The 15,000-nt window shown below is 46.8% G+C and overlaps 1 protein-coding gene across 2 annotated transcripts in view; it reads right to left on the reverse strand.

The window, feature by feature from the left end:
- Nucleotides 1–15,000, reverse strand: part of LOC308335521 (sodium- and chloride-dependent taurine transporter-like) — a 56,942-nt gene that overhangs the window by 13,379 nt on the left and 28,563 nt on the right. For both annotated transcript variants that reach the window (XR_013966029.1, XM_080792575.1), the window contains exons 4-11: nucleotides 14,314–14,402; nucleotides 12,401–12,549; nucleotides 9,007–9,139; nucleotides 6,555–6,689; nucleotides 5,667–5,770; nucleotides 4,501–4,625; nucleotides 219–331; nucleotides 1–55 (exon numbers count right to left, since the gene is read on the reverse strand). The exon at nucleotides 1–55 is cut by the window's left edge and continues 83 nt beyond it. Coding sequence is in view for 1 of the 2 variants with exons in the window: in XM_080792575.1 (XP_080648701.1) it covers nucleotides 1–55; nucleotides 219–331; nucleotides 4,501–4,625; nucleotides 5,667–5,770; nucleotides 6,555–6,689; nucleotides 9,007–9,139; nucleotides 12,401–12,549; nucleotides 14,314–14,402 (903 nt within the window). In the remaining variant the exon portion in view is untranslated. The remainder of the gene's footprint in view (nucleotides 56–218; nucleotides 332–4,500; nucleotides 4,626–5,666; nucleotides 5,771–6,554; nucleotides 6,690–9,006; nucleotides 9,140–12,400; nucleotides 12,550–14,313; nucleotides 14,403–15,000) is intronic.

A 15,000-nucleotide genomic window follows, 5' to 3' on the forward strand; every position in this document is an offset into this window, starting at 1 on the left:
GGAAGGACGGGTACAGATCAACCAATGACGTGATCTGCCCTTCCACCTCCACAAACTGGTGCCCGCACGCCCAGGGAGAGAGAGAGAGAGAGGGAGAGAGAGAGAGAGAGAGAGGGAGAGAGAGAGAGGGAGAGAGAGAGAGAGAGAGTCATTTTATTGACCTTGACACAGCATTCAATGGCGGCATGTTTTTCTCTCTTCACCAACAGGACACTCACCTGACTGTCGAGGCCCAGCAACAGTAACATGATGAAGAACAGGATGGCCCAGAACGTCGGGAGAGGCATCATGGAGACGGCCTTGGGGTAGGCTATGAACGCCAGGCCGGGACCTGCACACACACACACACACACACACACACACACACAGGCACACACACACAAACACAGGCACGCACACACATTTTCTTCATTCATTTATGTCCACATAAAAGAGATACAGTACAAGGACAGTAATATTTACGAGGTGTTATTTACAGAATGCAGTCGGACGGACACTCTCACACCCTTCATGGGTACAAAGTAACAGGCAGCGTCTAGCTTCGCCATATTTGGCGGCTTAAACGATAGTAGAAGAAGAGATCGCACTGACAGGACTCTGCAAACCGTTTGGCTGCTTTTGTTTTGGCATCCCACGTTGTTGGAAGCCTCTTTACAACCAGCCTACAGTGTGTATACATGTCCTACAGTAGGCCTCTTTACAACCAACCTACAGTATGTACATGTCCTACAGTATGTCCTAGCATGGCTGCCAAAGATCTACAAGCTCATAGCGTGGCACCGAGTGCTACTTTTCAACCAATACAGTTTAAAATAATAGTTTTAAGTGGTTAAAAGCTGAGGCGACACCGATGGCCTAAATGGGTTAATTGAGATGAGCTGAGGAGAGTAGTAGCAGCATTGTGGCGGACAGCGGACGATGGAAACTGGTTGGACTGAGTTTAGGTTCCTTTGGCCGACTGCCACTTTCACCACTATATAAACACACAGTGTTAGAGGGAAACAAAAGGACTCCAATGTCAACCAGGCCTGCAGTAGGCTATGCACTGGACACATGTCTTCTAGATCTAGTCCACCAGGCCTGCAGTAGGCTATGCACTGGACACATGTCTTCTAAACCTAGTCAACCAGGCCTGCAGTAGGCTATGCACTGGACACATGTCTTCTAGATCTAGTCAACCAGGCCTGCAGTAGGCTATGCACTGGACACATGTCTTCTAAACCTAGTCAACCAGGCCTGCAGTAGGCTATGCACTGGACACATGTCTTCTAAATCTAGTCTACCAGGCCTGCAGTAGGCTATGCACTGGACACATGTCTTCTAAATCTAGTCAACCAGGCCTGCAGTAGGCTATGCACTGGACACATGTCTTCTAAATCTAGTCAACCAGGCCTGCAGTAGGCTATGCACTGGACACATGTCTTCTAAATCTAGTCTACCAGGTCTGCAGTAGGCTATGCACTGGACACATGTCTTCTAGATCTAGTCTACCAGGTCTGCAGTAGGCTATGCACTGGACACATGTCTTCTAAGTCTAGTCTACCAGGCCTGCAGTAGGCTATGTACTGGACACATGTCTTCTAAATCTAGTCTACCAGGCCTGCAGTAGGCTATGCACTGGACACATGTCTTCTAAGTCTAGTCTACCAGGCCTGCAGTAGGCTATGCACTGGACACATGTCTTCTAAATCTAGTCAACCAGGCCTGCAGTAGGCTATGGTGACACAAATAGCCACGCCAGGCCCTGCAACCCAAACAACAAACAAACAAACAACAACAACATGGGACTCGTGCGCTACGCTACGCTGTGCTATATAGCTTTAATCGCGGCTATTATTAAATCTCCTTTTAAGTTTTTTTTCCACTCACGGAAAAATCAGCTGTGTTTTATTGCTGGCTGGAAGGAACAACGGAACATGAAAATGTCAGTCTGGTATAAATACGATGTAACAAACGGCCTGGAATAGACGAGAGGAACGCGCGTCGTGTGTTATGTATATCTTTAGAGTTCGCGGACAGACGGAGAGAGAGACTGCAGGCACACTGTCTGGGCAGTACTGTACTGTACTGTACTGTACTGTACTGTACTGTACTGTACTGTACTGTACTGTACTGTACTGTACTGTACTGTGCGTGCAACGGGAACAAGTACTCACGTGTTTTACTTTAAGTAAAAAAATTCACTATACTGCATCAAAGAAGTATAAAAGTCTGGAATTCAAAATGCACTTGAGTATACAAAAGTATTGGCATCGAAATGTATACTTAAATGAAAAGGTCAGATCTACAACCTCACAATAGCTGATCTACAAGCTCACAACACGTCTGCGACGCGTTGAGAGCTTGTAGATCAGCTATTTTCGGGGCACAACCCAGCACTCTTTAGCTAGTGGAGATGCAGGTGTAACGACATGGGTTTAGAAACAAATTAGTTCAACGCAAAATGTTGTGTTAAAGTTCAGGAGACTTCGTAAAAAAAAGCTATTCTCCTGGACGCTGCCTTCCTTCCGACATGGCATGGAGAGGAAAGGAGGGCATTTTGCATTCCTTTCACCGTGTAGTAAACGCTGCATTCGTGGTTCTGGAGAGGGCAGTTGTTTTACGTACGGGTAAAATGGTGATGTCTCTAGCGTTCAACGTCTGTTGACCGCGGAGCAACATGTCCCCGCTAACCGTGCCACTGTGTGTCAGTTGGCGCGGTATAAGAAACCCTTTGTAGTTATTTATAGCGGGGTGGGCTTAGCTAAATTACAGACACCAAGCCGATACATGCGCCACATTACATGCGGCTTATCTGTATAGGAGAAAGCATTCGCACACCTAGAAACCAGGCGTACAGTATGCACAGGTGTGTATTGAGGCCAGCGGACATCAATGAAAGCAATAAGGTACACCCAACGCACACTGTGTCTCTGCTATAATAAGGTACAATAAGGTAATAATAAGGTACACCCGCACACTGTGTCTCTGCTCGGTATGAGTATTGTCTTATTTATTGAAGCAACGTTTCGGTCCCTCCGGACCTTTTCCTCAGGCATACATGAGGCTTATCGCATTCTGGATCCAAACTTACACAATAATAATTCTCTTTATCAATAACATATAGCCTTTTTTTCTCTGCGTATATTGCACATCGCTAGACTTGTGCAACCACTCGTACCCATCTGGGTTGTTCTAAAACATACCTGACTGTCACTCAAACCACTCGTACCCATCTGGGTTGTTCTAAAACATACCTGACTGTCACTCAAACCACTCGTACCCATCTGGGTTGTTCTAAAACATACCTGACTGTCACTCAAACCACTCGTACCCATCTGGGTTGTTCTAAAACATACCTGACTGTCACTCAAACCACTCGTACCCATCTGGGTTGTTCTAAAACATACCTGACTGTCACTCAAACCACTCGTACCCATCTGGGTTGTTCTAAAACATACCTGACTGTCACTCAAACCACTCGTACCCATCTGGGTTGATCTAAAACATACCTGACTGTCACTCAAACCACTCGTACCCATCTGGGTTGTTCTAAAACATACCTGACTGTCACTCAAACCACTCGTACCCATCTGGGTTGTTCTAAAACATACCTGACTGTCACTCAAACCACTCGTACCCATCTGGGTTGTTCTAAAACATACCTGACTGTCACTCAAACCACTCGTACCCATCTGGGTTGTTCTAAAACATACCTGACTGTCACTCAAACCACTCGTACCCATCTGGGTTGTTCTAAAACATACCTGACTGTCACTCAAACCACTCGTACCCATCTGGGTTGATCTAAAACATACCTGACTGTCACTCAAACCACTCGTACCCATCTGGGTTGTTCTAAAACATACCTGACTGTCACTCAAACCACTCGTACCCATCTGGGTTGATCTAAAACATACCTGACTGTCACTCAAACCACTCGTACCCATCTGGGTTGTTCTAAAACATACCTGACTGTCACTCAAACCACTCGTACCCATCTGGGTTGTTCTAAAACATACCTGACTGTCACTCAAACCACTCGTACCCATCTGGGTTGATCTAAAACATACCTGACTGTCACTCAAACCACTCGTACCCATCTGGGTTGTTCTAAAACATACCTGACTGTCACTCAAACCACTCGTACCCATCTGGGTTGATCTAAAACATACCTGACTGTCACTCAAACCACTCGTACCCATCTGGGTTGATCTAAAACATACCTGACTGTCACTCAAACCACTCGTACCCATCTGGGTTGATCTAAAACATACCTGACTGTCACTCAAACCACTCGTACCCATCTGGGTTGATCTAAAACATACCTGACTGCCACTCAAACCACTCGTACCCATCTGGGTTGTTCTAAAACATACCTGACTGCCACTCAAACCACTCGTACCCATCATCTGGGTTGTTCTAAAACATACCTGACTGTCACTCAAACCACTCGTACCCATCTGGATTCTCTGAAACCTACCTGACTCGGCCACACCCCTTGCTCCTGATTGGACGTACCTGACTCGGCCACGCTAGCGATGTCCACTCCTTGCTCCTGGGCCATGAATCCCAGGACGGAAAATATTGCGAATCCTGACACGAAGCTGGTCCCGCTGTTCAGAGCTCCCAGCAGCATACAGTCCCTGTGGGTCACAAATATATATATATATAAATATATATATAAATATACTGTTCAGAGCTCCCAGCAGCATACAGTCCCTGTGGGTCACATGATACAATACGGTGTTAAACTCCTTACTATAGTAAAGTAAGTTTTATTTGCAAAGACCCCCCATAACTCTGATAGTGTTCGAATGGTGAACACTCTCAGAGTCACAGACCTGTTATGGTCATTCAAGGCTATCTATCTATGTGATGCTCAGCAGTAGAGTGGCCGGATGGTAAACCGCAAGGTTGCCAGTTGGAACCCTGCATGTGGGCTCCCCCAGAGTTAGTGTCTAAGTGTCCTTGAGCAAAGACTCTGAACCCCTAATTGCTCCTGATGTGCTGGTCGGTGCCTTGCATGGTTTCCACCTCCACCATCGGTGTGTGAATGTATGTGTGTGTGTGAATGAATAGGTGAATGTAATGTTTACTTGTACAACGGTCACAGCCCTATATAGGCCATATTGTGAGGTCCCTTTTCGTTCAGTTTCCTTCCCGCGTCATGGGCTCTACACATTGAATGCATTTGTTCATAGATAATACCCTAGGCCATACCATCACTCAATGGCTCTGGTCTCAGACCCCGCGGTGGATATTTTGACATTCCGTTCTTTTCCCTCTTTTTGGAATGTTGGAGCAGCCATAAACTAAACAGGTTCATCTCGATGTTCTGGGTATCTCTGTAATGTTAGTGTTTAGTGAAAAGCAGGTAAAAGGGTAACGTTTGACCTGAGGCAGACTGACATCAGTCACTCTGCCGTTCACTGTAGTAGAAGAGGTGCGCCTGGTGAGGGTTTAAACCCCGCAGCTATGTCCGCCTACAGGAAATATGTAAGCTATGCGAAACTGGGGGCCCGTTTCTGACTACTCTGATGCACTGATGAGGTCGTGTTCTTCTCGAATGCTCAGATCTTTTAGCTTATGCAACAGGATGCTGCATACTACGTACCTATGTAGCAGTTGTACTTGTACTTATACTACGTACCTGTAGCAGTTGTACTTGTACTTATACTACGTACCTGTAGCAGTTGTACTTGTACTTGTTGTAGCTCCCCAGGGAGGTCATGGCGCCCAGACAGATGGCGTAGGAGAAGAAGATCTGAGTTCCAGCGTCGATCCACACCTTCATGACACAGAGGTGGAGATACAGTCACTCACATGTTGTACTTAAAGGGACACTTCACCCTTTTTGCAAAAAATATAATAATATATGTTAATGACGTTTAGAAGATTTAGAGGCAGTGAGTGGGCCACCTATGTGTCTGTAGCGTTCAGGCAGTGAGCAGGACACCTATATGTCTGTAGCGTTCAGGCAGTGAGCGGGCCACCTATATGTCTGTAGCGTTGCAGGCAGTGAGCGGGGCCACCTATATGTCTGTAGCGTTCAGGCAGTGAGCGGGCCACCTATATGTCTGTAGCGTTCAGGCCGTGAGCGGGCCACCTATATGTCTGTAGCGTTCATGCAGTGAGCGGGCCACCTATATGTCTGTAGCGTTCAGGCAGTGAGCGGGGCCACCTATATGTCTGTAGCGTTCAGGCAGTGAGCGGGGCCACCTATATGTCTGTAGCGTTCAGGCAGTGAGCGGGTCACCTATATGTCTGTAGCGTTCAGGCAGTGAGCGGGCCACCTATATGTCTGTAGCGTTCAGGCAGTGAGCGGGGCCACCTATATGTCTGTAGCGTTCAGGCAGTGAGCGGGCCACCTATATGTCTGTAGCGTTCATGCAGTGAGCGGGGCCACCTATATGTCTGTAGCGTTCAGGCAGTGAGCGGGCCACCTATATGTCCGTATAGCGTTCAGGCAGTGAGCGGGCCACCTATATGTCCGTATAGCATTCAGGCAGTGAGCGGGCCACCTATATGTCTGTAGCGTTGCAGGCAGTGAGCGGGCCACCTATGTGTCGTACCTCGGGGTCCTGCAGCCGCGCCAGGTCAGGGTACAGGTAGAACTTGATGCCTTCGGAGGCGCCGGGCAGCGTGACGCCGCGCACCAACAGCACCATGAGCATCACAAAGGGGAAGGTGGCGGTGATGTACACCACCTACACACACACACACACACACACACACACACACACAGACACACACACACACACACACACACACACACACACACAGGGACACACACACACGCGCACACACACACACACACACAGGGGAAATAAAAGACCAAACATTACAGCCGAGGGGGGTAACATCGGTACCAGGTGAAAACATTCTAGATGTCCTCTGCAGTATGTCCTTAGGGGACAGGCCAACAATTCCGCCGTGCCGACTATGAGCAATGTGCATTCCCTTATATACATAGCAGCCATTCGGAATATGTGACACACCCACACACACACACACACACACACATACACACACACACACACATACACACACACAGCGTGCGTGCGTGCGTGCGTGCGTGAGGTCAGTGTATTACATGGCGTTAATTACTCGGTGCTTATACAGCACACTTGGCACAGCGAGCGCAGCAGAGGACATAAATCAGCCCTGACCAATCAATAAGCCTCAGGGGAGCGGGGGGGGGGAGAGGGGGGGGGGGGGGGGGGGGGGGGTCCTGGCATCGACTGCACAGCCTGTTGCTCTGCTGTTGGTTGATGATGATGATGTCGTTGTTCTGGGGATGTAAGCTGTTGTTACTCCTAGGAATAAAACATACTCATTCTTTAATCTTAAACCCATTCTGGACGGGAACTCCTTTTGGTGTTTTGACCCTCATTATGTTATAATATAGACCCTCCGCCCGCTATACCCTATACGCCCCCCCCCCATTGTAAAATAGCCGGTAACCTGATCTGAGACCTGATCTCGTGGTCTTATTGCTTAATCACACACCTATGCCAGTGTGCCCAGTGACCGCCCCCCTCCCCTGTTTGTGCCCCAATGTTGGCACCTGTCTGTGCCTGAGGTTTTCCTACCCCTGATGAATACGCTGTCGTTACTGCTAGGAATAAATCGACTGATTCTGTCTATAAATACGTACAGTACGTCTGTCTGTCTGTGTGTGTGCGGCTGTAATGCACGTATGACTCCAGAACCGTTCGCTCCACAGACTCCACGACTCGACACACGTCTTCCACCCCCCCCCCCCCCACACACACACAGGGCCCGGTGTCGGGTCGGTCGGACCCTCTGCACGGTTGTCCAGAACCGCCACAAAAGGCCTCTTCCCCGGGTTCTGACTGGACATGTGTAGGGCCCGCTGCCCAGGGTCCATAATATGTGACTACATTTGACTGAGGGACTGCCATTGGATTTTTTGGGGTTTTTCATGTCATGTGAAAGCAGGGAATCATAGCTTCAAATTGACATATTGGTTGTTCAGTTTGACCCACCAGTTTTGGAGATATGGCTTATAGAGTATAATGTCTGGCAGAGAAACAGCGAGTTGAGAAGACAGGCTTGAAAAGGTTCACTTCTGTGGTCTCTAATATTACACCTAGCTACGTGTTTAAGCATTTATTTAATATTTAAATGTCTTCTGTTGACTCTAACATTACACCTATAGCTACATGTTAAAGCATTTATTTCATATTTACATGTATTCTGTGGTCTCTAACATTACACCTATAGCTACATGTTTAAGCATTTATTTCATATTTACATATCGATTTCAGCTCTGACACTTATTTCAGACATGCTCTAGTATGTGAAGAGTCTGCCTGTGATATTAACTCATTTTGTTTTTCTCCTCTGGTGAAAAGCTGGCGTTTGTGCGATGGCAGTCTCTCAGTCAAATCTGGTCACCCGTATGTAACCCCCTCAAGGACCACTGGTGAGTAAAGTTTTGTGTTTCCCTGCTTACTGTAAATCGCTGTAGATTTAAGCATTGTGTCGTACTTTAGCTGTTGACAAATAGCAGATCTACAAGCTCGTCGTAGCTTGTAGATCTGCGGCCAAACACAGATAATTCTGGGGATCCTTGACTTGAAAAAGGTTCAAGTCCACACTGACACATTATAGAAACATAGAGTTTTTCAGAAAACTTTTAGGATTAAGAAGTTTTTATTTATTTTTTTCTTTTAGAACCGGCCTCACTCCTAAACGGGTTAACCGTCTGCTAAGAACGCCTGAATGTGAACGTTTATAAACTCTTCCATAATCCTCTCAATTCTGGAATTCACATTTTTCTTCTTCTTCCCCTTAGTTTGGTCCGCGTGTTTACCTCGTTGCCGCGGAGACCATGACGTCACTTCCATCAGAGCTCATGTTTTTTTTCATCTTCTAAATATAGTCCTGGCTCTCATGGTGGATGTGTTGAGCACACACACACACACACACACACACACACACACACACACATGTGCGTGTGCATGTGACAGACAGACAGACAGACAGACAGACGGGTACCTTGCCGGTGGACTTGACCCCCTTCCAGATGCAAAAGAAGCAGATGACCCAGACAGCGAGCAGACACCCGGCCAGGTCCCATTTGATGGGTCCCATCTCATCGATGCCCCCCGAGATACCAAGGACGTTGTGCCTGAGGTGAGCACACACACACACACACACACATTAGATACCCAGGACGTTGTGCCTGAGGTGAGCACACACACACACACACACACACACACACACACACACACACACACACACACACACACACACACACACACACACACATTAGATACCCAGGACGTTGTGCCTGAGGGAAACACACACACAGACATTTTAACCATTTATTCATGTCCACACAAAGGATAATGCATACAAGGACACAACTATTATAGGTGCATTATAGAGTTACATCTGAAAAATCATGGCATGTAAATGGTGCATTTATATAGCGCCTTTATCCAAGATGCTTTACATAATATAGATTGTGCATTACATACATTCACCCATTCATTCACACACAGATTGCGGCGGAAACCAATGCAAGGCACCAGGCAACCAGCACATCGGAGGAGCAATTGGGGGTTCAGTGTCTTTGCCCAAGGACACTTCGACATGTAGACAGGAGGAGGAGGAGGAGGAGCCGGGATTCGAACCGCCGACCCATATGGATCATTGGGCGACCGGTCTGCTCTACCTCCTGAGCCACAGCCGGCGTGTGTTTTCATGACACAACAGGCATGTCAGTGAGTACTCTAAGTAACAGCGTCTCAGCCATTATGAGGCGGATGCCAAATATAGCAGAGACACCACAGTACTTTTTCCAGCCTTTCTGGAACTCTCTGACAACCAGTCTGTGTGTATAATGCCCCTAGGCTGCCAAATTTAAAGAAAAAAATTGTCTGCACCCCAGCTCTGAGATGTTATGTAGAAGTGGTTCACACACACACGCACGCACGCACACACACACACACACACACACACGCACACACACGCACACACACACGCGCGCGCGCACACGCACACTTTTATTGCCCGGACTTGAGCTCACAAGTTAACTGACTTGAGCACGTATAAGTTATATGCGTTCAACTTATACTAACCTGAGCGCTCACTAATGAAGAATTACCCACACCCCCTTTTCTCCTCACTGTATATACAGTATGTTTGTCCCTTTTTGTATAGAAGTGTATCATCTGTACGTCTAAATGTTGTGGAATAGAGCGCAGCAGTCCCGCCCCCTCTCAGAAAAGCGAGTGGCCCAGGAAATGAAACCCCAATGCATTCTTTCATCGGCACTTCGAATATAATTTATTTAAAGACGGTTACGCCGCGGACAAAGCCAACTCGGATCATGACAAATCATGACAATGAACACAATGTTTTGGGACGATCAAATAATTTATAAGACGAAAAACAAAACAAATAGTGTCATGTCTCCTGCCTTTATTTTCTTCTTTCTAATGATTTGATCGGCCCAAAACATTGTGTTCATTGTCATGATTTGTCATGATCCGAATTGGCTTTGTCCGCGGCGTAACCGTCTTTAAATAAATTATATTCGAAGTGCCGATGAAAGAATGCATTGGGGTTTCATTTCCTGGGCCACTCGCTTTTCTGAGAGGGGGCGGGACTGCTGCGCTCTATAGGAACTAAGAATAGTTATACCAGTAAGACGCGCAAACGCGGGAAGCGAACGCAGCTCGTACATATTTGGGTTTTGGACGTATAGCTGCTTTGGGGACTCCTTATATGGTTATGGCTGAGTCATGGTGACGTAACAGCGGGACAGACACTTGCATCAATCACAAACAAATCACTCAGCTCCATATATGGGCACAAAAGCGGGACGGACAGACACACACACAGACATGATCTGCTAGGTCTCATAGTAAGTGCTCACTGCGTTCGCAAATCACTGCGTTCGCAACTAGGAATAATAGGAACAGCCAATGGGAACTGGCAGCCACTGGCAGCCTCTTGTTTTCTTCTTCTGTCTATGTATTTGTTCGGCCTCAAAACATTGTGTTTATTGACATGATTTAATCGTCACAAAAATAGTTCCTCAGTAAAGTTTTCCAACACCGACAGCGTTTTACATGGAGATGAAAGGCTGCCTCTGTTCCTCCCCACGAGGGTAAACAGGAAGTGTGATCTGATGTGATCATTTGATTCACATCATATTATTACACAATGACTTACAGTGTTTACAGCATGTAAACCACTGTAGTTACACACTTATTATATTATTATGTATGTGATATCGCTCTTCTAAAATATATTTTTTATCCCACGATTTTGTAACCCATTTTTCACACCTGTGTCAATCATCTAATGTGATCCTGGGCTCTACACACCCTCCACCAACCTAGTCCCCATATATGGGGGACAAGGGGAGACCAACCTAGTCCCCATATATGGGGGACAAGGGGAGACCAACCTAGTCCCCATATATGGGGGACAAAGGGAGACCAACCTAGTCCCCATATATGGGGGACAAGGGGAGACCAGCCTAGTCCCCATATATGGGGGACAAGGGGAGACCAACCTAGTCCCCATATATGGGGGACAAGGGGAGACCAACCTAGTCCCCATATATGGGGGACAAGGGGAGAGCAACGGACTTGAACTCATGCTTCCTTCATGCCTGAGTGTCCAAGTTGCTCCTTTTACACCTGACAGGGGGGGGTTTCCCTGGTTGGACGTAGCGTGTGGAAGGAACACGTTATTCCAACCAGTTCCTTTCCCCTCCCGTATATCGCTCTTAACCCATGCAGGACTGATTCTAAAAAGAAAAACAGTTTTCGGAAAAACCTTATGTTTCTACTGTCTGTCAGTGGAGGGTGCTCAACCTTTTTCATGTCAAGGACCCCCCATAATTATCTGTACTAATTATTTCTACTAGCCCTTACCCGTTGTGAGCCCTGGGTGCGTTTTCGCTTTTTTAATTCACTAATACATTTATTATTAATCATTAATGTGTCAAATCGAAAAAAGGGCTTCGTTAAGACCTCCATATTATTATGGTCAATGCCTGTGTGAAAAGTGGGAGTGATTGGTGCAGGCAGTGAGGAGATACGGCGGTGTTTCTGACACACAGACAGACATTGACTGAATTATAGTATGATATGATGATATGTTGTTCTGCTATTTTTGAAAAATCGACACAGAAACATAGCTTTTTCAGAAAATGTAGAAGGATGTAGAAGAACATTTTTTTAGAATCTGATCTCAGGTCAGAATGGAAAACTGTCAGGATGTAGAAGACATTTATAGAATCTGATCTCAGGTCAGAATGGAAAACTGTCAGGATCAGGATGTAGAAGAACATTTTTTTATAGAATCTGATCTCAGGTCAGAACGTGTTAAAGGAACATGTTGTATAGAATGTATTCTCAGTAATACTCACTCCCAGAACTCGGTGACGGGGGAGGTGAAGTTGGTGGTGTTGGCCAGACCCAGCCACAGAGTTTTGTTCTTACGCACCGTGTCCTCCACACAGCGGGGCGTGTTCCACGGCTGGTTGCATTTGGCCCACGGCAGCTCTGGCTGGAAACACTGCAACGCAACAACGCAACGCACCATATACACATTATGGCCACCAGGTGACACTGTGGGGGACACTGGAAACACTGCAACGCAACGCACAGTTTTCATTTGGTTTCACTTCATTATTCAGACTGTAATGAGTGAAGTTACTTTGTCACTTTAAGAGTTGTTGTGTTGTGTCTTGAGTGACGTGGACATCCGCTCCACGTCATGAAGGAAGTTAATGTATTGCAGCAGTTTATGGGATGGGTGCACAGAGTATTAAGGGCCTCACATCACACACCGTCTGCGAACGCCACGCGCGTCAAAACAGCCGCCTCCGTTATTTTTCAATGAACCTATCTATCCCACACCGGCTGCGTCCGACGCGCGTTCACGTCTCGCCTGACGCTCCGATACGCCACCGTTCTATTTTCCAGGCGTTGAGTGACGCTGTTGAGTGACGGGGCTGAGGGCCAGTCAGCTGCTACGATCAGATTTTGACGCGGTCGTAGGGAGAGAGACTCCAGACCTGAATCGCCAGCAGTGGCGTGCACAGACATTTAGAGGGGCAGGACAGTGGCGTGCACAGACATTTAGAGGGGCAGGACAGTATGAGATAAAATAGTGTATATATATATATATATATATATATAGGACAAAATAGTGTGAGATTTATAGATTTTGGGGCATAAATAATATATTAGAAGCTCGTTTTTAATCAATAATTGATCAATGTCACCATGGTCCACATACTGTATACACTGTACAAAAACAAACGTTTTTTTCTTCTTTTTCCCCCCTAAAGGGCACATTGCTGTCCAGAGGGCATGAAGGGCAGGTGGTGCTCTATAGCACTCCCTAGTGTCTATCTGTGCACGCCACTGATTGCCAGAACATTATTTTCTTAATGGGCATGGCTAAGCGATGTAGGGCTGGAGCTAGCCATGATTCATGACTCTCGTATTCATACGAGAGTCATGAAGTAACTGCACCCTGTTTTTGGCGAACGCTACATTTACAAAGAATTAAAATATATAAACATTCGCATTTCAAATATAAAGTACTGACAATTTATCCCACGGGTGTTAGTTAGTAGCAGCTCCAGCGATTATAATTTCTGCATCCCGCGTTGTTTAATAAAAAGCATTTTTATCCGAGCTGTTATTTTCCCATTGGCTTTCAACTACGCGCCCCTATCGGTCGGGAGGAGGGTGGCACTCGGTGTGTTCGATATAGGTACGCTGACCGCCCTGCCCAATACAGGCTAATAGGCGAGTGCGCTCCCGGTGTGCAACTGTGGATTTCCCAAACGAACCCCGTTTGAAAAAAGTAGCCGGGGCGCTCGGACAAAAATGCTTTTTATTAAACAACGCGGGATGCAGCAATTCTAATCGCTGGAGCTGCAACTAAGTAACACCCGTGGGACAAATTGTGAGTACTTTATATTTGAAATCTGAATGTTTATATATACGGAAATCTTGTAAATGCAGCGAGCGCCAAAAACAGGGTGCAGTTACTTCATGACTGTCATGATAATCATCATGACAGTCATGTTTCAGGGCTAGGCTGGAGCCTGCAGGCTATAAAGAGATACGACACTAAAAGGACACACATATTTATACGAGGTGTTCAGAATGCAGTCAGAGAAAATCCCTGACACATACCTTCTGATGAACACACACCCTTCAGGGGTACAAGTAACTTGTGTCTCATGTGCGCGTGCGCGTGTGCGTGTGTGTGTGTGTGTGTGTGTGTGCGTGTGCGTGTGTGTGTGTGTGTGTGTGTGTGTACCTGCATCAGGTAGTAGAATCCCCAGGCCAGGATGACGATATAGTAGATATTCAACAGAGAGACGATCACTATGGAGGCATAGCCTATACCTAGAGAGAGAGAGAGAGAGACATAGAGTCACTATGGAGAGAGAGAGAGAGAGAGACATAGAGTCACTATGGACGCATAGCCTATACCTAGAGAGCTAGAGAGAGAGACATAGAGTCACTATGGAGGCATAGCCTATACCTAGAGAGAGAGAGAGAGACATAGAGTCACTATGGAGGCATAGCCTATACCTAGAGAGAGAGAGAGAGAGAGAGAGAGAGAGAGACATAGAGTCACTATGGAGGCATAGCCAACACCACCTCTCATAAGATGCAATGGAACAGTTCTAATAACGACAGCAGAAGAACCACCTCTCATAGACTCATACGATGCAATGGAACAACTAAACTGCCTCCCCCTGGCCAGCCGGGGAGCCTGATGGAGGGGAAAGGAACTGGTTGGAATAACGTGTTCCTTCCACGCGCTACGTCCAACCAGGGAAACTCCCCCCTGTCAGGTTGTAAAGGAGCAACTTGGACACTCAGGCATGAAGGAAGCATGAGTTCAAGTCCGTTGCTCTCCCCTTGTCCCCCATATATGGGGACTAGGTTGGTCTCCCCTTGTCCCCCATATATGGGGACTAGGTTGCTCTCCCCTTGT

This window comes from Protomyctophum bolini (assembly GCF_963924005.1).
Source record: "Protomyctophum bolini genome assembly, chromosome: 20".
In the NCBI taxonomy this organism is placed as follows: Eukaryota; Metazoa; Chordata; class Actinopteri; order Myctophiformes; family Myctophidae; genus Protomyctophum; species Protomyctophum bolini.